The sequence below is a fragment of the Antechinus flavipes genome, chromosome 6 (genome assembly GCF_016432865.1).
Source record: "Antechinus flavipes isolate AdamAnt ecotype Samford, QLD, Australia chromosome 6, AdamAnt_v2, whole genome shotgun sequence".
Classification (NCBI taxonomy): Eukaryota; Metazoa; Chordata; class Mammalia; order Dasyuromorphia; family Dasyuridae; genus Antechinus; species Antechinus flavipes.
In genome coordinates, this window is record NC_067403.1 from 7,921,680 (window position 1) to 7,942,082 (window position 20,403).

Genomic DNA, 20,403 nt, shown 5'->3' on the forward strand with positions numbered 1-20,403 from the left:
GGATGAGCAAAAGTCCTTGCTCGTTATTCTTGGTCTTTAAAGGTAGAAGTGAATTGTATGGAAGCGTGACCTTCCTTCTTCCTCATCTACCACCAAAGTGACCCTGGCCAGTCTTACCCCACCCCCTGGTCCCTCCTACAATTCTTTGCATACGCCAATCATCGAGCCAGCACAGAATAGTGGGAAGGGCCATTTTCCAAGCATATACTAATAGAGTATTGTCCAGTTGGTAGTTAGCCTTAAGTGCTCGGCTGTCCTGACCTCAGTGCATGAACTCAAGAGTTCAGCCCTTTACATTTTTTCTTTTTCTATTCCTAACATTTATGTATTGCTTTAAAGTTTGCAAAGCACCACACACACACACACACACACACACACACACACACACACTCACACACAATAAAATTTAATTCTCATGACAATTCTGTTGTTGAATTATTATCCCCATTCGACAGATAAGGAAACTTAGACTCAAAAGTTAAACGTCCAGGGTCACAAAATCAACCATGAAACGTATGATTAGAAAAGTGATCGGGCAGGTCATGGATTAAAAAGGAGGGATAAGAGACTGACAAACAAGTGATACATTTGTACCAATAAAATGTTATTAAAAAAAGATCTCGAGGAAAGCCTCCAATATGATAATCTATGGAAGACTGTACAGAACTTCAGAGTTGGATGGGATCTCAGACTATCTAGAACAATCCACACCTGAAAACAAGACCCATTATAAGAATACCTAAGCACCAATGAAACTGAAGCAGTAAAATATTAATTTTCCAAAATGATAGAAATATTCACAGCAGAAGGTAAAAATGGAATGTCTTTCAAAGTCAACAAAATATATAATATGCTGTGGCACATTAACCATGCCTTGTTCCCACTCCATTTATAAGGATAAATGACAGATAAGTACAAAGTACATCATCTAAAAACTCTCTTTAGTAATATTGATAGGAGTCTTAAACAAGGCAGGTGTAAACTCCTTGTTAGGAGATTTTTAAAAAGTCAATCATTTTCTTATCTAATTAACACTAAAGGAAAAAATGAGGTTAACTTTTATTTTTTTGAATTGACAGCACTTTTGCCACCTAAAAGTGAAAGATATATTAAACAAGTAAAAACATTTAATTTATGTATATATACATAACATATAAATACATAATTATAAAAATAAATTCAATCACTTTGTTTAAAAAGATTAAAAAATTGAATTTATTGAGTTTCACACAAGATGCACTTATAAAATTGGTACTGTCATTTTAACAGAAGAAATGAATATTATCCCAAAATCCCTATAGAAACTGCAAAGTAACTGAAAAAATTAAAAAATATATGACATCACATTTATTCAATAATTCAAACTGAATTTTAAAGTATTCTCTGTGTGAACACAAAGTGTATTCAAAACAAATACTGTTTTTTGATTAGGGTCATGGTTTCCAAATCCCACCCCTTATTTCCCCGAAATTATTTGCATTCACCTTATATAGGATTCTTGCTGTTTCTGTTAATGGAGAGATGGAGGAAAGAATAATAATGCTAAAATGGTACCTTCTCATAAAAATCAATCAAAAGTCTCTTTTCATTTTAATTACAAATTCCTTTTGGTTTCACAAAGGCATGTTCACACAATCTTCTCTTTTCTATGAACAAGTCTTTCAATTTCTTTAATCAGTACAAATTATTCAGAATTAACTTTCACATTTCAAATGCATAAACCTAAAGCTTAAAGGTGGCTTTTCTTCCATTTAGTAAGAGACTAGTCTTTAATCAAAAATATTCCTTATGCATTTAATAAACCTGAACTATCCACAGGGTGTCTGAAATCCAAAATTAAAAGGAAATCATTTAGTTAACGTTAATGAAAGGTTTTTGATAGTTCTGAAAATAGAGGTTGTACCCTTTTTTATAAAAATGCATGAAGCATTCTCTGGATAAAACAGGATGGGAACTAATTTGTCTCAAGATACAACCTGTAGTCTAACAATTATGTCAAAATGCAATGTGGATGTCACGGTCTACTCTTGGCTCCTCTTCTCAAACCACACAGATGAACACACAAAGACAGCACCCAAAAGCCCAAGCACTTCATGATAATGTTGTTCAAACCAGCTTGGGACATTTTATTTTAAAATTGCTATTTAAAAACCCTATCGATGATTGGGAAATTTTGAATTTCATACAACTCTATTGAATTTATCCTCCCAGCCAACCCAACATTAAAAGCTTTCTCACCATAATGATTCATGTAGCACTTAAATCATAAAGTGGAACCGGCTATTGTACCTTAAAGTTAACACTGCCCTGCTTCTGTAGTATAAAAAGTGCCATCTTGTAACAAAATTTCTATCTGTCCCACTGCAACAGAACAACTCCCGCCTTCTCGTGTTTTTCTTTACAATGAACTGAAAAATGATAAAAACTGAATTGATAAAAATTTGCCCAGTTATGTAGACCCTTCTCTAAAATGCTTTTTTTTTTTTAAAAAATGAACTCTCACTAACTTAGTTTTTAGATAAAATGCTACTATGCATCATGTCTCATTTAAGATAGTCTTTTATTCTGATTAGTTCAGATACATCTTCAAGGATTATTCTGAGTGGTGATAACATTTATTGTGGCTTTTAATTTTATCAAAGTTCATTTCTCTTTAATGCTTTGGCAGATGGAGGAAACGTTTCAAAACTGCTTATGAAACAGGACATTGGGAAGGGAGCGTCACGTTAAGGATTTCACAGCTTTCCAGGTATATTTTTCTACTGAAGAAGCCGTGAGGCAATATTTTATGTTCTGGAAGCACAGTTTGACAAAGCCAAAGGGATTCTGCTTTTGTTTCAGTCTATTGAAAAGAAAGAAACGGTCACTCTGCCAAGCAGGGAGAGGTTTTCATAATTCATCACATTTTCCACATAGCAAGTTAGAGATCTCTGTTGTTACTTGATCTGATCAGCAACCAAACCAAGTCGTCTGTAGAAAGATACTAATATGTTTGCCATGAATAATTTAAGTTTTTTTAAATAAATATTTAGGCGCCACGTCTGGCACTTGTCCATTCTGGGAGCATAGCCTCGGCTGCGCTGCCCCCAAGCTCAGTATCCTAAGCACACAAAGTCAAAGAAGTTAGTCAATTCTGTTTCCACAAATTGTAAACCTGTCAATTTCCAGCAAGTCTTTCTTTGAGGATCTGTGTTTCAATTCCGAATTTTCTTGAGTAATGTCTTTCTCATCGCCGTCTGGCGTCGTCAGGAACTGATCGGAATTGCTGGTAACGAGTGACGGGGCCGGAGTTTCCTTTTGATGTACGGGTTGGTTAATGATGGAAGCTGATAAGGTCTCTTCTTCAGTATGTCCTATCGAAAGAGCAGAAACAAATGTAACCAAAAAGAAACTGCCTGTTGAGTTGATTATTCACTAATTATACTAGTGGTGATGAAATCTATCATTGAAACGATTTAGACTAAGTAAATGGCAATATGCTTTAAACCGCTAAAGCTGGAAACTTAGAAAAAGAGATAATTTTCACACTCATTCCAGTGGTGTCATCGTAGGTGTGAGCCCAGCCTTGCAGCGAAGGTGGCCCAGGCCCAAATTCTGCCTCTGCCACACGTTGTTCCATTGCACACTATGGGCAAGTCACTTAAGCTGCGTTCCAGGCGACTCTCTTGGAGTATCGGACGTGTTGCTGAGTTTCAAAAGTGGGAGCAGCTTTCACACTGAATTTCCAATGACCACGGAATCACAGGCATGGCGCAATGAATGAAGGCATGAATTCATCAGTAAATTTAAGTGTCTACTCTGTGCAAAGTACCTGTTTGCACTCATCATGAGTATACAGAATCAAACTTCCTGATTTTAGAACTGAAAAGTATAACTTCTCTAATCATGTTTTAAAATGAATTTCCTTTTATTAGTCATGAAAATAAACACGAACTCCTAAATACAGGGCTTTGAAGAAATAGGAAGTGGGATTAAACAGAACATGCTATCTCTTCTTTTCTAGTCTCTTCAAATTTCCTTTTCATTTCTGAGTTTGTGAGAAATATGTTTGCTGTAGATAAGCATAATGGAGGCATTCTACAAAGGGCAGAAACAAACGGAAACAAATGTGAAGAAAGGCACAGGATTAAAGCAGCTTTTGCAACTGAAGGTAGACCCAGAAATGGTTATGACTTTGTGGAGCTTTGGCTAAAGACTCTAGAAATTAAGTTTACTAACGAATGATGATTTCTTGAGAGACAGAGGAATACAATGGAACAGAGATATTGGGAAGACCCAGATTCAAGCCCCACTTAGGACATATTGTGGACAAGCCACACAACCTCTCGGGACCTACAAGAGACCATGACTCGAAGCCACAGCTGCCCCACTGTCTGGGTAGAGCAAGCTTCCTCCCTTCCTCATCCTCCTTTCTGGAGGCTATGTGGTCTGATTTCTGCTCATTTCTTCTCCTTGCTAATGCTCATTGGTCTCGCAGGGCCCTTTGTTCCATCACCTGCTGTCTTTCCTGGGACCGCAGATCCCTCACATCTTCCGATTGCCTCCTTCCCACTGCTCTCTACCTCTACCCCAGTAAGTCTTCTGTTGCGGTTCCTACTGCCTTAAACCATCAACTTCTTTCCCCCTCCCTCATTCACCGAGAAAGTTCGGGTAACAATAGTTGAGACTCACTATCCCTCCTCCTCACCACTCCCTTACTCCTCAGCTTCCCACAACCTAGTTTTTATTAAATCTGAGTCAACAATGACCTCGCCACTAGCCCAAGGCTAGGAGAGCCTACCACCTGTGATTCTCATTGACCTCTTAGAGGCCAGAGTGTGCTGCCTCCTGCCTCCTCGATACCCTCTCCCGCCTTGGCTTTCCTGTCTCTGACCTGGCTAGTGCTGCTTAATCTTTTACAATTCCTCTGACATTTCCTCCAACACAGTAAAAGGGCGGGCGTCTCCTGCGGTCTCATCCGCCATCATGACCGCCATCTTGTACGGTGATCCCAAATCTCTCCGGCAACCCTGCCCTGCCCCCTGAGCCCGGGAACGTGCCCATCTCCACATGCCCCAGAGCCACCTGATGCTCTCTTCTCTCTAACACTGGCTCCTTCTTCTCACAATTCTCCCTCTCCCCAAACCTTCTTTTGCAAGTTCTGTCAGGTAGCGATCTGAAGATCCCTAGTGCCAACTTGTTCTCTTGCACACCTTCCTTCCACTTTCCATCAAATCCCACCCCTCATCCCCCTGTCTTGTCTTCCCGATGGGCAGCTCTACTCCTACCCGAGGGCATCTGATGGGTGATGGCCCATTTCTAGCCCTGTTCTGAAGAATGTTCCATGCTGCCGCCAGCCACGCCCACCTTCCCGATCTTGCCCTGACCTTTTGTACTTCACTGTATTTATGCATCTCGTCCCTCAGACCTACACTATGACTCCCTCCTTCTTCCTCCTGGGATTTTTCTCTTTTCCAGCTCAGCTCAGAGGTCACTTCCTTCACATAACCTCCTTTCAACCCTTTTCTCCCCTCCCTGAGGGCTCCTCTCCCTGCATTTTCTGTTTGATTTTTATTATACTAGTGACCGGCACATAGTAGGCATTTAATAAGCGCTAGCTGACTATTATGAATTACTTATCACAGTCATCTCCCAAAAGGTGGCCCTTTTCCATTCTCTTCTTCCACTAGTTTAAAGAATTTTCATGTTGCAATTCTGAAACCGCAGTACCCTGCACAGAGAAGACACTTCATTTCCACTAAACAGAATGCTTCACACACATCCCTCCTTTAATTGATATTGTGAACATGTTTCATGTACTACTACTTCTGACTGAATTCTCCACTTCAGCACTTTCAAACAATGTCAAACCAAGAAATATTTATTTGGCATTTTGTGCCAGGAAAGTCACTTGAATTGTTTGTGCATGTCCCCCATGCTATCTGTGACTGTGAAGTTGTGAAAACATTTTAAACCAGTAAAAGCAAATGTAACTAAGAGCAGAGCAAATCCTTCACAGATGGAACTGGAGTTGATTTTATGTATAACATATTTTATGTATATCTAAAACAAAGTTACTAATTATTAAAGGCCAAATAATTATGTTGTAACTAATTTATATTACAAAGGGAAATAGGAGACACAGTTAAAAAAAAAAAAAAGGCAAACATACCTTGGGAGAACTTATATTTGTTTTGTGATTTATTAGATGTTTTTCCTGGTGTGCTGGTTGGAGGAGGATTAAACAACTTTTCTTCCATTTTGGCTTCTTTGACATACTGACATGACTTTCCCAATAGCACGATACTATTAAGAATTTTAAGTGATATCAACCTAAAATCAGAAATAAATGACTTTAATTTCTTAAAATGCCGAATATAGTAGAAAGCTACAGTACATGATCATTCATAATATCTGTGAAATTCCACAATCTCTACCTGCCATGTTTGTATAATAACATACATTTTTCTTAACAGAGCATTAAGAAAAGCAGGGGAGAAGATACTAAAGGTATCAGGCATTAATGAGCTGGCTAGGTTGAGAGATTTACTTACTCTCCTACATAATAAACTTTGGTGGCTCCCTATTACCTCCAGAATCAAATATAAAAATCATTCGATTAGATTTTTAAATCCCTTCACACCATCATGAGTCCTTTGGAACTCATTTAGATTTAGACTTGGATCAGAGTCATTAAATCTTTACAGTTATCTTCCCTTCATTTTTCTAACCATTCTCTTTTCTTCTTCTCCTTTTCAATGATTTTTCATTTTTCTTTTGTTCATTAGCTTAAAAATACAGTAAAAGAAAATAGTTCACAAATTAGAAGACCTAGGACATTTACTAGTCATGTGACCTAACCTCTGTTTCTTATCTTTAAAATGGGGACATTACTGACATTTACAAGATATTTATCTTAGATATCCCCATTTATTTCATAGGTGAGAAACTGGGGGCTGAGAAAAGCTAAGTCATTTCCACAGGGCCCCAGTATAGGGAAGAGGGGGAATTTGAATCAAGTTTTTCTTATAGCGTATCACCAGAATGAGGAAAAGCCTTTATACAGATCCAACTTGTTACCTAACATGGATCTTTGTTCCTCAGAGCTGAATCCCAGCAACATCTAACAGGCTCACCTGCCATCTGTCTACTAGTGATTACAGGATCTCCTTCTTTCTCTTCTCACATCACCAATTTTTTCCACAAAAACATTTTAACAAGCACAAAGCACGTTGACATCAACAAATGGCCACTTTTTGACCATCTCCCCTAGTCCTCAATATTGCTTCCTTTCACAGAATCATAGACTTTCAAGCTGGGAAACCAATCCATTCCTATGTAGCCATTTCTTCTATAGGAGGTGAGCCGTTCTGTTGACATCCAGCCAAAAGCTGCTTTCCTGCCTCTTCCAAGCCCAAATTTCTGCTGCTCTTCCCCTCCCACGGCTGAAGCCGGCCCCCATGTTCTCGGTAAAGCTTCTCTTCTCTATCCAGCACCTCAGCTCAATCAACCTGCACAAAGTCTGCCCCCGCCTTTGACGCCCCTCTTGGCTATTTTGACTTTCCAGACTTAAAGGCCACGACTCATTTGCAGTCTCCCTGTGGGATTGCAGCAGCTGGGCTCCATCCACCACGCTCTGGGAGCTCTCCACCGTGCCAGCCAGTCTTCGTTAACCTTCTGGCCAGGCTCCTGACTTTCTGGACTTCATGCCCTGCTGGGGGATCTTCCCTTCAGCTCCCTTGTAGGTGTGGTCCTCTCCAATAAGAATGTGAGCTTTTGCATCCCCAGCATTAAGCACACAGTAGCTGCCTAATAAATGCTCCTTTCCCTGACTTGTCCACTCTGAATGTTCTGTCTTATCACTGTCCTTTCTAAACTGTGTTTTCAAGGACAGAACTCCTGGCTCCCGGTGGGTCTGATCAAGGTGCAGTGGGAGCAGCATAATCTCCCCCTCACCCCCCAATCCTGCTACCCCTGCTAAGTCAGCCACGCTTTACACACTGGCTTTTTGGGAATTCAACCACTCTATTACTGCATGTCCTTGAAACGATGCAGGCTTCCTAAGGGCAGAGGAGATTCTGTTTTTGTTTTATGGCCCCAGCCATAAAGTGCACAGTGTGGCTTAGTAAGTGTACATTGACTGCACAGTTGCCTTTGTATATAATTTGTTCCAGAAACTTGACCTCTTTTAGGTTTTTCTTAGGATTAGGACCAGGAAAGACCTCAAAGGTTCGATCGGGCCTGACCCCCTAGATTACATAGTAAACTCCTTCAGGGCAGCGATCTCCAGCACTTAGCACAGTGGCTGGCACATAGTAGACAATAAATGTTAACTCAATGCATGAACTTTACAGATGAAGAGGCTACAGCTGAGCGAGGTGGGAAGAGCTGCCCAAAGCCAATCCGGCAGGAAGCGGCAAAGCCAGGCTGAATATTTCCTGTCTTAGAGACAAAGTGGCCAACAGGGCAGCAACTGGACCTGGCCTCGGGGAGCACTGGTGTGAATCCTGGCTCCTCCCTCACTTTTTAAAGAGGACTTTGGACATCTCGCTGCTCTGCTCTGAACTTCCTCACCTGTAAAAGGCAGATGCTCCCTGTCATACCCAACTTATACAGGATGAAGAAAGCAATTTTGAAATCTTAAGTGCACTAAGTGAGTGTATTACAATTTTCGTGAGCAGGTAAGCGTTTTGGTTTTGAAGCTATAACCAAAGCACTTTAACCATTGTTAGTAATAGTTCCAAATTAGATAACAAGTATATAGAAATATGTGTGTTTATATATATGTTTACATATATATATAAATAATGTGTGTATAGATGCATATGTATATGCACATATACAAATTTTAAAATCTTAAGTGCACTAAGTGAATCTATAAATGATTACACTGATTACAATTTTCGTGAGCAGGTAAGTATTTTGGTTTTGAAGCTATAATCAAAGCACTTTAACTGTTATTAACAGTTCCAAATTATATAATAAATATATAGGTATATGTGTGTATATATATGCTTGTGTATATGTACATATATCTCTCTTTACACACACACACACACACACACACACACACACGTATGTAAAAGATCCTGTAAAGAAGACATTCTGTGAAACAGAACTCCCCCAGCAGGCACTTCTCCGGCGGCAGAGCAGATTGAATGAAGGGCAGCATTCCTTGCACTAACTTCATCAGGTTAGATCTCACACCTTACTCAACTACAAAGAAACTCAAGAACGGTTACTCTTACCCAAAATAGAAGAGTATGACACAGGCATAAGACAGGATTCCTTGCACTTTAATTGAGCTTGTTACAACTCTGATGAGCTATCAAAAGATGCAGAGAGAAACAGATCAATTGTCAGGATGCTGTTTGCAGACGCCAGCCCACCTGCCTCTTACTGTCTGAAACTTCTTCAGGTGCCGACCAAAGCTACCCCAGGACAGGCCTCCTCTAAACCTGGAGCCATCCAACGTTTTATAATTTCTTAGAGGAGGCAGTTTTTGGCTTGCTCAGGAAAACCTGGAAGAAGCTTCTGAATGGGTCTAAAACACCCAGAGCTCTCAGCAGCACAGCAATGTCCCATATTTGTGTCCCTTATTTTGTTTCTTTTTTAATATTATAGTTTTTTATCTACAAGATATATGCATGGGTAATTTTTCAGCATTGACAATGGCAAAACCTTTTGTTCCAACGTTTTCCCTCCTTCCCTCTATCCCTTCCCTCAGATGGCAGGTTGACCAATACATGTTAAATATGTTAAAGTATAAATTAAATACAATATAAGTATACATGTCCATACAGTTATTTTGCTGTACAATTAGCCTGTGAAGGAAATAAAAAATGCAAAATGTGTCCCTTATTTTCAAATGCTTTTTCTTCCATCTCCAGTCAGAAGCCATTTGAATTGGTGCAATGGCAACTCAAGGAGCTTCTTGAAACTTTGCCTAATATTAAAATCAGGGACATGAAGGTGATTTCTTCTTATTGAAAGCTTCCTGCTAGAACCAGAGAAAACATGAACTCTTCCCCCCAACTCCTTGTTTTCCTTTGGTAAACTTCCCCTATTTTGCCTCAGTTCTTGTGTACTGTGAGAGCAGGATCTGAAAGGAAAGAAGGATTCCAGAACAGCGCTCTGCTTCCCACAAAACTAATCACCATCAGAAACCTATTTATTTAGGGGGAAGAAACAGACTGAGATTTTGTTTTTAAGACAGATGGTCAAATGTTTATTTTCCCAAAGGCAGCAGGATCAATAAGGACCGAGTTTTTAAATCTAGTTATGAATTTACTGGTATTCTTTGAAAAAAGATGTAAACAAATATAGATGGGACAATTGGATTTGCTTGATATTCACATATGAGCAAAGAAAACATGCTTTAAAAAAAAAAAAAAAACACTATGTGCCAGTAACTGTGCTAACTGCTTAACAAATATATCAGTTGATCCTTACAATAAACCCAGGAGGTGGGTGATATTACTGTTCCCATTTTACTTTGAAGAAATGGCAAAGAGGGATTAAATGACTAGTCCAGGGTCATACAGCTACTAAGTGAACTTGGATCTTTCTGACTCCAAACCTGGTGCTCTGTGCATTCCAGGCTCCCTGGCTACTTCTTTGTAACAATGATGCAAAGCACAGAGCTGAGAGAGGGCAATTTTCGGGTAAATGGAGATAGTCTATTTTAGAATTAAGTTCCATTTCCTCTACAGAAATTTTAAGTTTTAAGTCTTCTGATGTTTCTGCCAATGATTAAGGATCCATTCCTAAAAGGATCACTGAAACCTAACATATGCAGAAACTAAAATAAGTTCTAATAGTTATTTATTCATTTGATATATTAAGTATATATACATTAATAGAAAAATTGTGTAGGATTAAATTTCATTGGAAAGTCAAGATAATACTGGCACAAACCAGACCAAAAAAAAATTTTTAAACCAATAAGTCAGTGATTAATGTGCAGCCAAATCTCTATGAGAAAATTTTAATGTTCCAAATCCACACAATCTACATAATTACAATTTTTTTCTTTTTTGGTACTTTCCCCTTCATTTGGAAAAGAAAGGTCCCCTTTCCCCTCATTCTTAAGTAGTAAAAGCTGGTTAAAAATCTATTTTTTTTTTTTTAAAGTTAAAAACTAATTGGCTTAGTTTTTCTTCTTTGTACTAGGCCCTTTCTTTCCATTATGACATGAGGCAATTTAAATCAATAATAAGTCTAATTTTATATATTTCCTACTACCACAGCTTTACAACTCTTTGCTAAGTTTTAGTGGCTGAGGTGGTTTTCTAACTGGACTTTAAGAAGTGTGTTCTTTCTTCTTAGAAAAGTCAGAACTAAAAGACCTAATTATTTCTCCCAAACTATATGCCATTTTTTGCCTTAAAGACAGAGGCATATGAAAGAGAATCACCTCCTCACCACCACGTAACTAAGGAATCCCTATCAATAATACAGGATGCTTTTCTGGAACAATTTTTCCCCCTTATTATTACTACTAATCACATTTAAGTCTTTTGGAAGAACAGTTTTAGAAGATCATGTAAAAAGAACATAATTAAAATTTTAGAAATAGTTTAGAAATGACAAAATTTAAAAGGTGGATGCTAACTGTCCTAAAAGAAATGAAGGGGTTCTGTGATAAGCTGGCCAAACTGGGTATAGGTTTATGTGGCAGACTAAGTTTATTTTATACTCAAAGCAATCACTTCCAAACAATCTTTAGCCTTAAGGCAATTCATTTAGTATGTGTTTAGCACCTGAAGACATTTCACTTAATGTCTATTCTAATTTCATTTCTACCATACTCACTTGGGGATCTCAAAAAAACTGGCTCCATTTTCAAAACATGAACTGATATCTCCTTATGATTCTACTCACTCAAATTATTCTTTCTTGTTTTTGCTCAGACTTTTTTTTTAAAGGGTTTAAGATGTCCTTCAACATTAAATTTTCTTGTATTATAAGAGTTCGCATCTGGCTTCCCTTCTCTTTCAAAGCAAATTAAATCATAAAACATAAACTCTTAGCACAATTTTATGACAAAATCTTTCAAGATATTATAATCTGGATCTCAGGGAAATAAAAATATCAAGCTATCAGTCAAATGCTCCTAACCTAAAGGAAAACTGGTAGTAAGTTTAAAATACATCTACCACTTCATTTGATGGTGATTTTTCATTTGGTTTTCTTGAGATTCTGTGAATACATAGGAACAGTAGAGAACCCTAGAAAAAGATTCTTATATTCTCTTTCCTTAAAAATGTAAGTAGAAAGAAAGGACACCAAAGATCCACATATAAACAAAAACAGCTATTGTGGCTTGATGTATATTGGGTAGGCATCTCCACTGTCACTTATTAGTTGTATGAATAAATGCTCTTGTAACTTTAAAACTCTATAAACTCTCATTCACATCAGGTCAATCAAAAGCATATCAATAATTAAAACTTAGATTTTTTTCCCTCTAAGCTGTGATTTTATTTTTTTATGTATAATTTTCCAAGTAATGTTAGACTCCTTGAAATAGTCTTACTGTAACATACTTATTATTAGTCCTTCAGGACTTTACAAATAATTAGTATGGTCACTATTTAATTGGGGGAGTAGAGGCAGAGCCAATCACAGATGAAGTCTACTAAACTGTTGAGTTACTCTAGTGAAATTATTGATCGTTGAAGTATCTGAAGTACTAATTTCTAGTAGAAAAGGGGAAAGTGTACATGATACTCACTAAAACAGCCAGTGGAAGAGGAATAAAGCCCATTCTCCGTGCAACAGAATCACTATAATCAGTGTATGCCTAAAGAGAGTACACAGAAGCAAACTTCAAATTTGCGATAAATGACATTAAAACATTTTATTTTGCAATTGCAATTGTTAGTAAATATACAGGTAAAACTTAAAGTAAGCAGATAAGAAACTTTAATGTTCTTTAATAAAACTGGTGAAACAACAAAGATTAAGACACATTTTAAACATAAAGGCATTTACAAGAGAAGATTAAAAAAATGAGTATTAATCCTAAAATTGACTTTTAGTTTTCAGTTTAGAGTTATAAAGAAATTTAAAAGTTGCCATTTTTCTTGGATGACATTTCAAACCTCCAAAAGCTTCATCCCAATGCCTTGTGCTGTTATGGAGATGATCCTAAGTTCTCAGGAGTCTGTCTTAGTGCAGTGTAAGCAGTTAAGACAGATTTAGGGGGGTGGACCTGGCAATGAAATCTGTAATTATTCCCTGAAGACCAGCCTACTTCAATGTTACTGATCATCAGAAGATTTGTCATTGGTGGATGAAAAATCTGTGGTCAAGTAATTTACAAATTTTGTTTATTAAAGCAGAGAATAGTTTTAATTTTTAAGTAATATGTCCAAACTGCATTGGATAGACCATAATTTTTATCAGAAGACATTTTTGATTTGATACTTACATTTTTCTGGCGGCTGCTAACAAGGTCAAAAGCAAGGCTAGCTCTGTACTCACTGTAGACCTAAAAAAATTGAAAACAAAAATATAACTCTCTATACGGCACATGTGGGAAAATTAGTGTTTATACTTAATTTCTTTAAATCATATCTGATATAGTAAGAGGCAGAACATTTAGAATACTATTAAATTCACTGATCTTACTCTTGATATTAAATTCACTGCATGGTCTTATCCAAAGTATAACAGCCTCGCTGCCAACACAAATGTGCCAGATTACAATAGTTGAATGGCCACTTGAAATGGAAAACAAAATATCACCTTTAATTCTTGTTGATTTTGAGGATAAAACCCTATGTGCCAGGAAAGGGCTAATTCTTAAAATATGTTTTTGTGTGTAACATTACTAGAGTAGCCCTGAACCCTAAGAAAAAATATTAAGAGCAAAGATGACCAGAGAATAAATTTGTCTTTTTTGATAACATCATTAAAATTATTAGTTGAAGACATGCAAAAAAGGTGGAGGCAGAAGGAATATTAACCATAGCCCTCTTATTAAAATTAATCATTTTCCCAATTAATTTCCTTCTAATTGTATATAAACATAATGCTTTTTATTATGTAAAGTTATTAAATCATTTCAAAAACTGTATTTCCTAGATCAAAAGGTATTTTTGCTGCTAAGGAGAGTCTTATGCAACTACACACAATGTACATATATACTTATGATGGAGAACTATCAAGAAAAATACCAATTTAGATCAAGATGAGCTCTTAAGAATTCTAATGTCATATGTAAAAATACTAATACTTAATTGCTTTGAGTTTCTTAGGGAATGAAAGTTTAAGAATAAATATGATTGATATGAGATAGTTTGAAGATATATATATATATGTATATATATATATATTTGTCAATTTGAAGAGCAAACATTAAATCCTTGAAATCTATGAAATTTATTTTGATATAGAGAATGTTTTTTATGAAAGGACATTTTTTGCTGTCCTTAAAGCAACAAAGAGGTAAAAAGTAAAGCTAATTTTTTCAACACTATCTGGAAATTGGCATAAAACCTTTTTATAATAATTAAATATTCTAACACAAATATGTAAAACAAAGCTTTAATTAAATTGACAGTAACTCAAACAACAAACTGTAGAACTTCACAGTTGATATTTACCCTATTATCCATTATTATTTTTACTTCTGCTTTCTTACATAAAAGCAGGACAAATGTAAAATCTCTGTTGTTTATTAACTGCATCACATGGCAATTTATGAAGTCACTAAAATGGATAACATTTCTATATTTGACCTCATTATAAACAGAAGATATGGGAAATCAATAACCCAACAAAAAAGAATTTCTTTTCTATCATGTCTTTAACATAGCCACCTCCCTATGCCCACTTCTAGAAAAGTTAGTCATAAAATAAACTTCCCTAATATAATCAGATTCTTTGATAGAAAATCAAATTCTGCATACATCTGAGTACAAAAGATGTGTAATATTACACTGAAGCAAAAAAGAAAACTGATTTAATCTTTGATTTTAAAAACACAATAAAAGATATTTTTAATTCTGAGATAAAAACAAATAATTTTCACTAATACAAAACACCTTTCTTCTATTAGTCTTCATACACTTTATTAAATGTAGTACTAGGAAAGAAAAACAGAAAATATTAAAATGCAAGTCAAGCTGAAGCTCTCAGATCATTATGGCAAACATACATCTGCGGTAATGTCATTGAATTTGGTGATAAAGGCGTGCTTTACAATATCCACAGCAGTTTCTGAGGCAATCACCATGCAGACATCTGGGAACAATACCCAAAGGTGATCTATAAAATTAAGAAGAAAACAAAAGTCAGATAAAGTCCTGTGCTTCCATAACGGTTTAAAACCTTCAAAGGGAGAACACCTTTTGCATTTTAACAAAATCAAGTTGGATTTTTAGGAAACTTCTTTCCGTTGACAAAATCGTGGTATCTGAGCCCAAGTTAAGATCATAATCTGCACAATCGACATCCTTGGCTGCCGCCCTCCACCCTCCTCTCCCCTGTCCAGGTGATTTGTCCCAAGCCCCAGTTGCTCTCAGTAAGCTGCCATCTCTCCCTGCCTTCTGGTTTCAAACAGAAGCTCCTGGGCATTAAGCATCGCCCATTGTGCTCTTGCAGTGTTCTTCTGCTTTCCCCCCTTCTCCCTGCCCGGAGCTCTTAGATGCCTCTGCCTCGGGCTCCTTGCAGTTATCCCACCAGGTTCTCTCCGCCATCTCCCCCCTGCCTCCGGCCCCCGCCCTCTGACTCCCTCTTCTCCCTTTCTCTAGCTTCCTGGCTAGTTCCAGGCCCGGGCCCCTCTCCCCATCCCTCTGCCCGCTCCGCCCGGCTCTTGCACATCCCTAGTCACTTAAACGTCGCCTCTCTCCAGAACCCCTCGAGGGCACAGCCTTCCCTGCCTCCCTCTTAGCACAGTGCCCGCCCTCGGCGCTGAGTAAATACTTGGCGTCTGCCTGTGGGTTTAACCGTAAGCTAACAGCCGGACGTGCTTCCAGCATCACCCACAACAACTGCTGGAGACTGAGAATCAAAAGCCGATGATTCACAGTGTAAAGCAGCGGCAGGAGACAAAGTACAGGGTAGAATCAGGGTATCAAAGACCTCAGGAATACCTTCCCCAGTACAAACAGACCTTTATTTATGGATACAACTATCAACGATCTGCGACAAATGTATCCGGGGCTTTAACACCCACAAATTCACTAAAAAACCTTTTAACCAATAATGAGTTAATGCGGTGAGTAAAAAAAGCTGCAACGGCCTTAGACGAGCCACAGTTTTGAAAAACAGACGCTACCTAAGCACGCAATTCCCACAATTCCTTGGGCAGGCCAGGATGTATTTGTAACATATTCTGCTACGAGACTTACAGTGAATTGTGGAATCTAAACTACCCAAGATGGTTTAGGCTAATGTCTCAGTACGAGGAGGACTATTTAACCCCACAGCCGTCACTAAGCACCTACTCCGCGGACTGCATGAAAATGCAAAGTGCTGAAGAACCAGGCTGGACACTGGCAGCCTCGAGCAGCTCATCCTCCACTGTCCGTGGGAGGGAAGGAGGACACGGGCGGGCCGCGGGGGGACCTTTCTGTGGGGGAGGGAAGGAAAGCACGGCGGGGAACCAGCCCAACGCCAGACTGAGTCGGTGGCCCGCAGCCGCCAAGTGTAAGGTTCCTTCCTGGGTTAAGCATAATGCTCAGTGAACGAGGGAGCGGGGTCACTTCTGGCAGATTCTCCGGGAGACCCAAAGGGAAGTTTCGGGGGAGGGGGAGGGGCCTGCCCTCATCCGGAAGGAGGACACGAGCTTGGGTTACGTATTGGCAGGACAGTCCGGACTTGGGAGACATTTACGGGAAGCTCTCAGTTGATGCCACAGGAGTGGACACAATTCGGGAGAGAGAGTGTTGAAAGGGAAGCGTGTCCGCGGGGCCCATCTTTGCTTGGGGCCCTTAATAATCATGGTGCTTTTTGCCCATCCTTTCAGACTGGGCGTGTTCTGATTCACAAATTGCTTTTCCTCACACGGTATTGTCCCATCAGCCCAATTCACAGACGCACGAAATGAAAATGCACGTATGTGGGCATGAACACGAAAGCTGGGGAGAAAGTGGGAAGACAAGGTCAGACTTCCCAGGCCGCCTCGGTCCACACCGGTGGGTGATGGCGCCGGGCCGGGCTGGCGGGAAGGGATCCCCCGCCCATCAGCCCGGAGCCGGTTTCCTGATGGGGCAGGGGCGGGCTTTTTGACCTTTTGACAAGGACTCGGAGCCAGTGGCGCCCCAAAGTGGAGAGTGCAAGGGGCAGCTCCATTTAAAAACTCCCAGTCCTGGAAACAGCCAGACTTGGGAAGCCTCCTTCGGGACAAGGACGTCTGCCGGATGGCGGGAGAGGAGCCGCTCTTTTCGGCCCCGCCTCCGAGGCGGCTCCAGCATGGCGGAGGGGAGAGCGGCAGCGCCGTGGGGGGGTGGGGGCGTCATCTCTCCTTGGGACTCTGGCGCCCCCTCGGGGGCCTCCTTCAAGTTCCCGAAGGTTGATGCCATTTGGTGCTAAAGCCTCTCAAGACTTGGCAGTGGCGACCCCTGGTGGAGCTTCCCTGGAGTGCCAGGAGTGAGGAAGAGAGAGCAGCTAAAGGGAGCCGGGAGGAGGGAAGGAAGGCGGGGAGGAGCCTTACGGGGAGGAGCCTTACGGGGAGGAGCCTCGCGGGGAGGAGCCCCCGCTGCATCTTCTCATCCCAAAGCCGTCACTTCAGGGTGGGGAAAGACTCAGTCACGAGGCACATGGAGGCCGGCTGGGAGAAATACCTGCCGCCTTGAAGCTGGATGTTACGGGGACATAAATCAGATAAGGCTGAAAATGCATTTTTTACACACTAATTCCTCCCCGGAGCCATAAACGTTTACCTGGATTCCAAGAAAACTGTTCCATGTTTCTGAGACAGACTATTAGCAGGAGCACATAATTCGTGAATCGCTCCTTAATATCTAAAAACGAGAAAGACACAGAGCGGGTGTAAGATCTGTTTCAATAAACACTTATTCGCTTACGCGGCCCAAGATAACGAGAGGGGCCGTGAGGGCGTTGCTCTGACCCTGGGGGCCCAAGAGGTACCTGGTATACAACATAGATTACCTTGGATGGACCCGACTGGATAAAATTGTTCTCCTCTATAAACATACCCCGCAGGATCCTTTCTGACCCGAAAATTACGCTGAATTTAACCCTATGACTGGGGGCTTCTGGGAAGGGCTTAAGGCCTGGGCTTCTGACAAAGCTGCACAAAGTTGGAGTCGGCTCCGACAGGTTGTTGGGCTCACAGGCATCACGCCCCCCCCGCCCCCCTCCCCCCGCCGCCCCCTGCCAAGTGGGCCGGCAGCTGCGCCAGCACAGGCCGATGGAAGGGAGCCAGCCGTTAGGGCTTCCCCTCCCGCCCCGCTCCCTCTTGCTGTGGAAGTTGTCCTTTCAGTCTCATGGGACGCTGTGGGGACGTTCCTGGCCCGATCCCGGTGGGTGGGCCACTTCCAGTCCCTCTAGAAGAATGGTGGGAGCAGCAGCGGCCGGCGCTGACCGACCCCCGGCTGGCCGCCCTGCCCCTGCCTGGCCCTGCCCCCCTGGCACTTGCCCTGGGGCGCCCTGGAGCCCGGGCCCTTGGTTTTTCAGGGGCCAGCCGCTATCACACTTTCCCTCCATTTCTTTCTGCTCCAACTTGTAGCCACAGAGGAGAAAACGCCCCCGATCCCCATCTCCGGTTCTCTCACTCCCACCCTCCCGGACACTTCCGGCCAATAAGCCATCACTTTTCTGATTCTTCAGGGTTAGCAGCTGGGGAGGCCCCAGACGCTGCTATTGCCGTAAAGGAGAAATGACTTTATGGAGCTTCCCACCAAGGCCGGCAGCCGCTGGACCATTTATGATGGAGAGCTGACCCAAAGCATTAAGGAAGTGAAGAGCTTTCCTAGGAGCACATTTTGTGTCACAGGTTTTCCTGCTCTGAGCAGGTTCTCCATCTACTATACAACACTGCCTCTTGTGGAATATAAAAATGCTGTAAAACATAGCAAGCCTGACGTAAAAGGGAAAAAAGGCTTTGGATCCACTTGGTGATCCACAAGAACCAGATTCTTCAAGTTCCACCGATGCTTCCAGGGAAGACGGCACTAAAAACAGATGTAAAACCCAAGACTCCAAGGCATATGTTGCCTGGAATCCCGATCTCTGGGAGAATGATTCTCAGGCCTATTTATCCATCTCTGACCCCATTTCTAAGCTTCAGGGTCTCCACTCCAAGGGCCCAAATGCGCCACAGACAGCTTAGACTGCACACGTCCAGAACCAACCCCATGAAAAGGAAGTGCGTTTGGGACTCGAGAACTAGATCATGGGAACCTGTCTTTTCCCATTGCTAGCATATCCAGGACTACTCCCCAGAGAGAGGGGATCGTTCTAGGCTCCTTTTTATGGCTGCAGGTGACAGGGTTTAGTCATGCCAGTAGGGAAAGCCTTTCCCTAGGGGCCACACAGCCCCCTCCTTTCATGTGATGCACACAAGCATCAGCCCATGCAGCCCCTCCCCACGTCCCCATGTGACGACCTGTACCACAAAAAGGGGAAAGTCCCCAGGTTTAATAACTTGTGAGGCTTGCTTACAATCGGAGCTATTCAGAAATGGAAAAGGCTGCTCAGGAGGCTGGGTTTTAGCTCATCAGAGAGCTTTTGTCCAAATGCTAGAAAAGCGCTTTTGCTAGGGATGCTTTTGAGGGGATTCTTGGACCAGATGACCTGTTAGGTATCTTCCATCCAATTCTGGGAAAAAAATCTCCATTCTTTTATTTTTTTTTTCAGAAGTTATAGCACGTAAAACTGTATGGAGACTTCTAAATCACAATGAAGTAAGGTATTTAATTCAGTTAGATCTATAGTATTGAAATGCATTTTTATATCAGTAATATGGAGTAAGTGAAATTAAACAGCTATTTAAATAAATAATGAATGAATCAAACTTCATTCAAAACTACTGGGACTTTCTTTAAATAAAGCTTTGGCAATATGCTCAAGTGCTTTTGTAAAGAACATTTGCAGTTTTAATGTTTTTGTCTTTTTTAAGGAGAAAATCATCATTAACCTATAAAATTATTGACTTCGAGTGAAAGATTTCCCCAGAAAAACAGATATTCTAAGTGTCGTATAAAAGGAATGGCTAGAATGGGGACAATATTGACTTTTGGGGGGGTGGGTGAGGTGAAGGGACATTTCCAAATGGTCACTAACAAATGTTACCATGTGCCAGACATACTTTTGGTTCATGCACAATCATAAAATTTTAGCATGAAAAGAGACCTTGGAGGCAACTAGACCAACCTTCCACATAACGCAGTAATTCTCTCTTCAATGTGTCTGAACAGGCGATGTCAGGTAACACAGCAATAGAAATTA

At 40.6% G+C, this 20,403-nt stretch overlaps 1 protein-coding gene across 1 annotated transcript in view; it reads right to left on the reverse strand.

Annotated features, from left to right (window-relative positions):
• Positions 1 to 1,187: 1,187 nt before the first annotated feature.
• The window catches only part of TAPT1 (transmembrane anterior posterior transformation 1), a 73,110-nt gene continuing 53,894 nt past the window's right edge, over positions 1,188 to 20,403 (reverse strand). The window contains exons 8-14 of the mRNA XM_051967064.1: positions 17,874 to 17,954; positions 15,146 to 15,255; positions 13,415 to 13,474; positions 12,716 to 12,784; positions 9,228 to 9,304; positions 6,152 to 6,312; positions 1,188 to 3,353 (exon numbers count right to left, since the gene is read on the reverse strand). Of these exons, the coding sequence (XP_051823024.1) occupies positions 3,124 to 3,353; positions 6,152 to 6,312; positions 9,228 to 9,304; positions 12,716 to 12,784; positions 13,415 to 13,474; positions 15,146 to 15,255; positions 17,874 to 17,954 (788 nt within the window). The 3' untranslated portion in view covers positions 1,188 to 3,123. The remainder of the gene's footprint in view (positions 3,354 to 6,151; positions 6,313 to 9,227; positions 9,305 to 12,715; positions 12,785 to 13,414; positions 13,475 to 15,145; positions 15,256 to 17,873; positions 17,955 to 20,403) is intronic.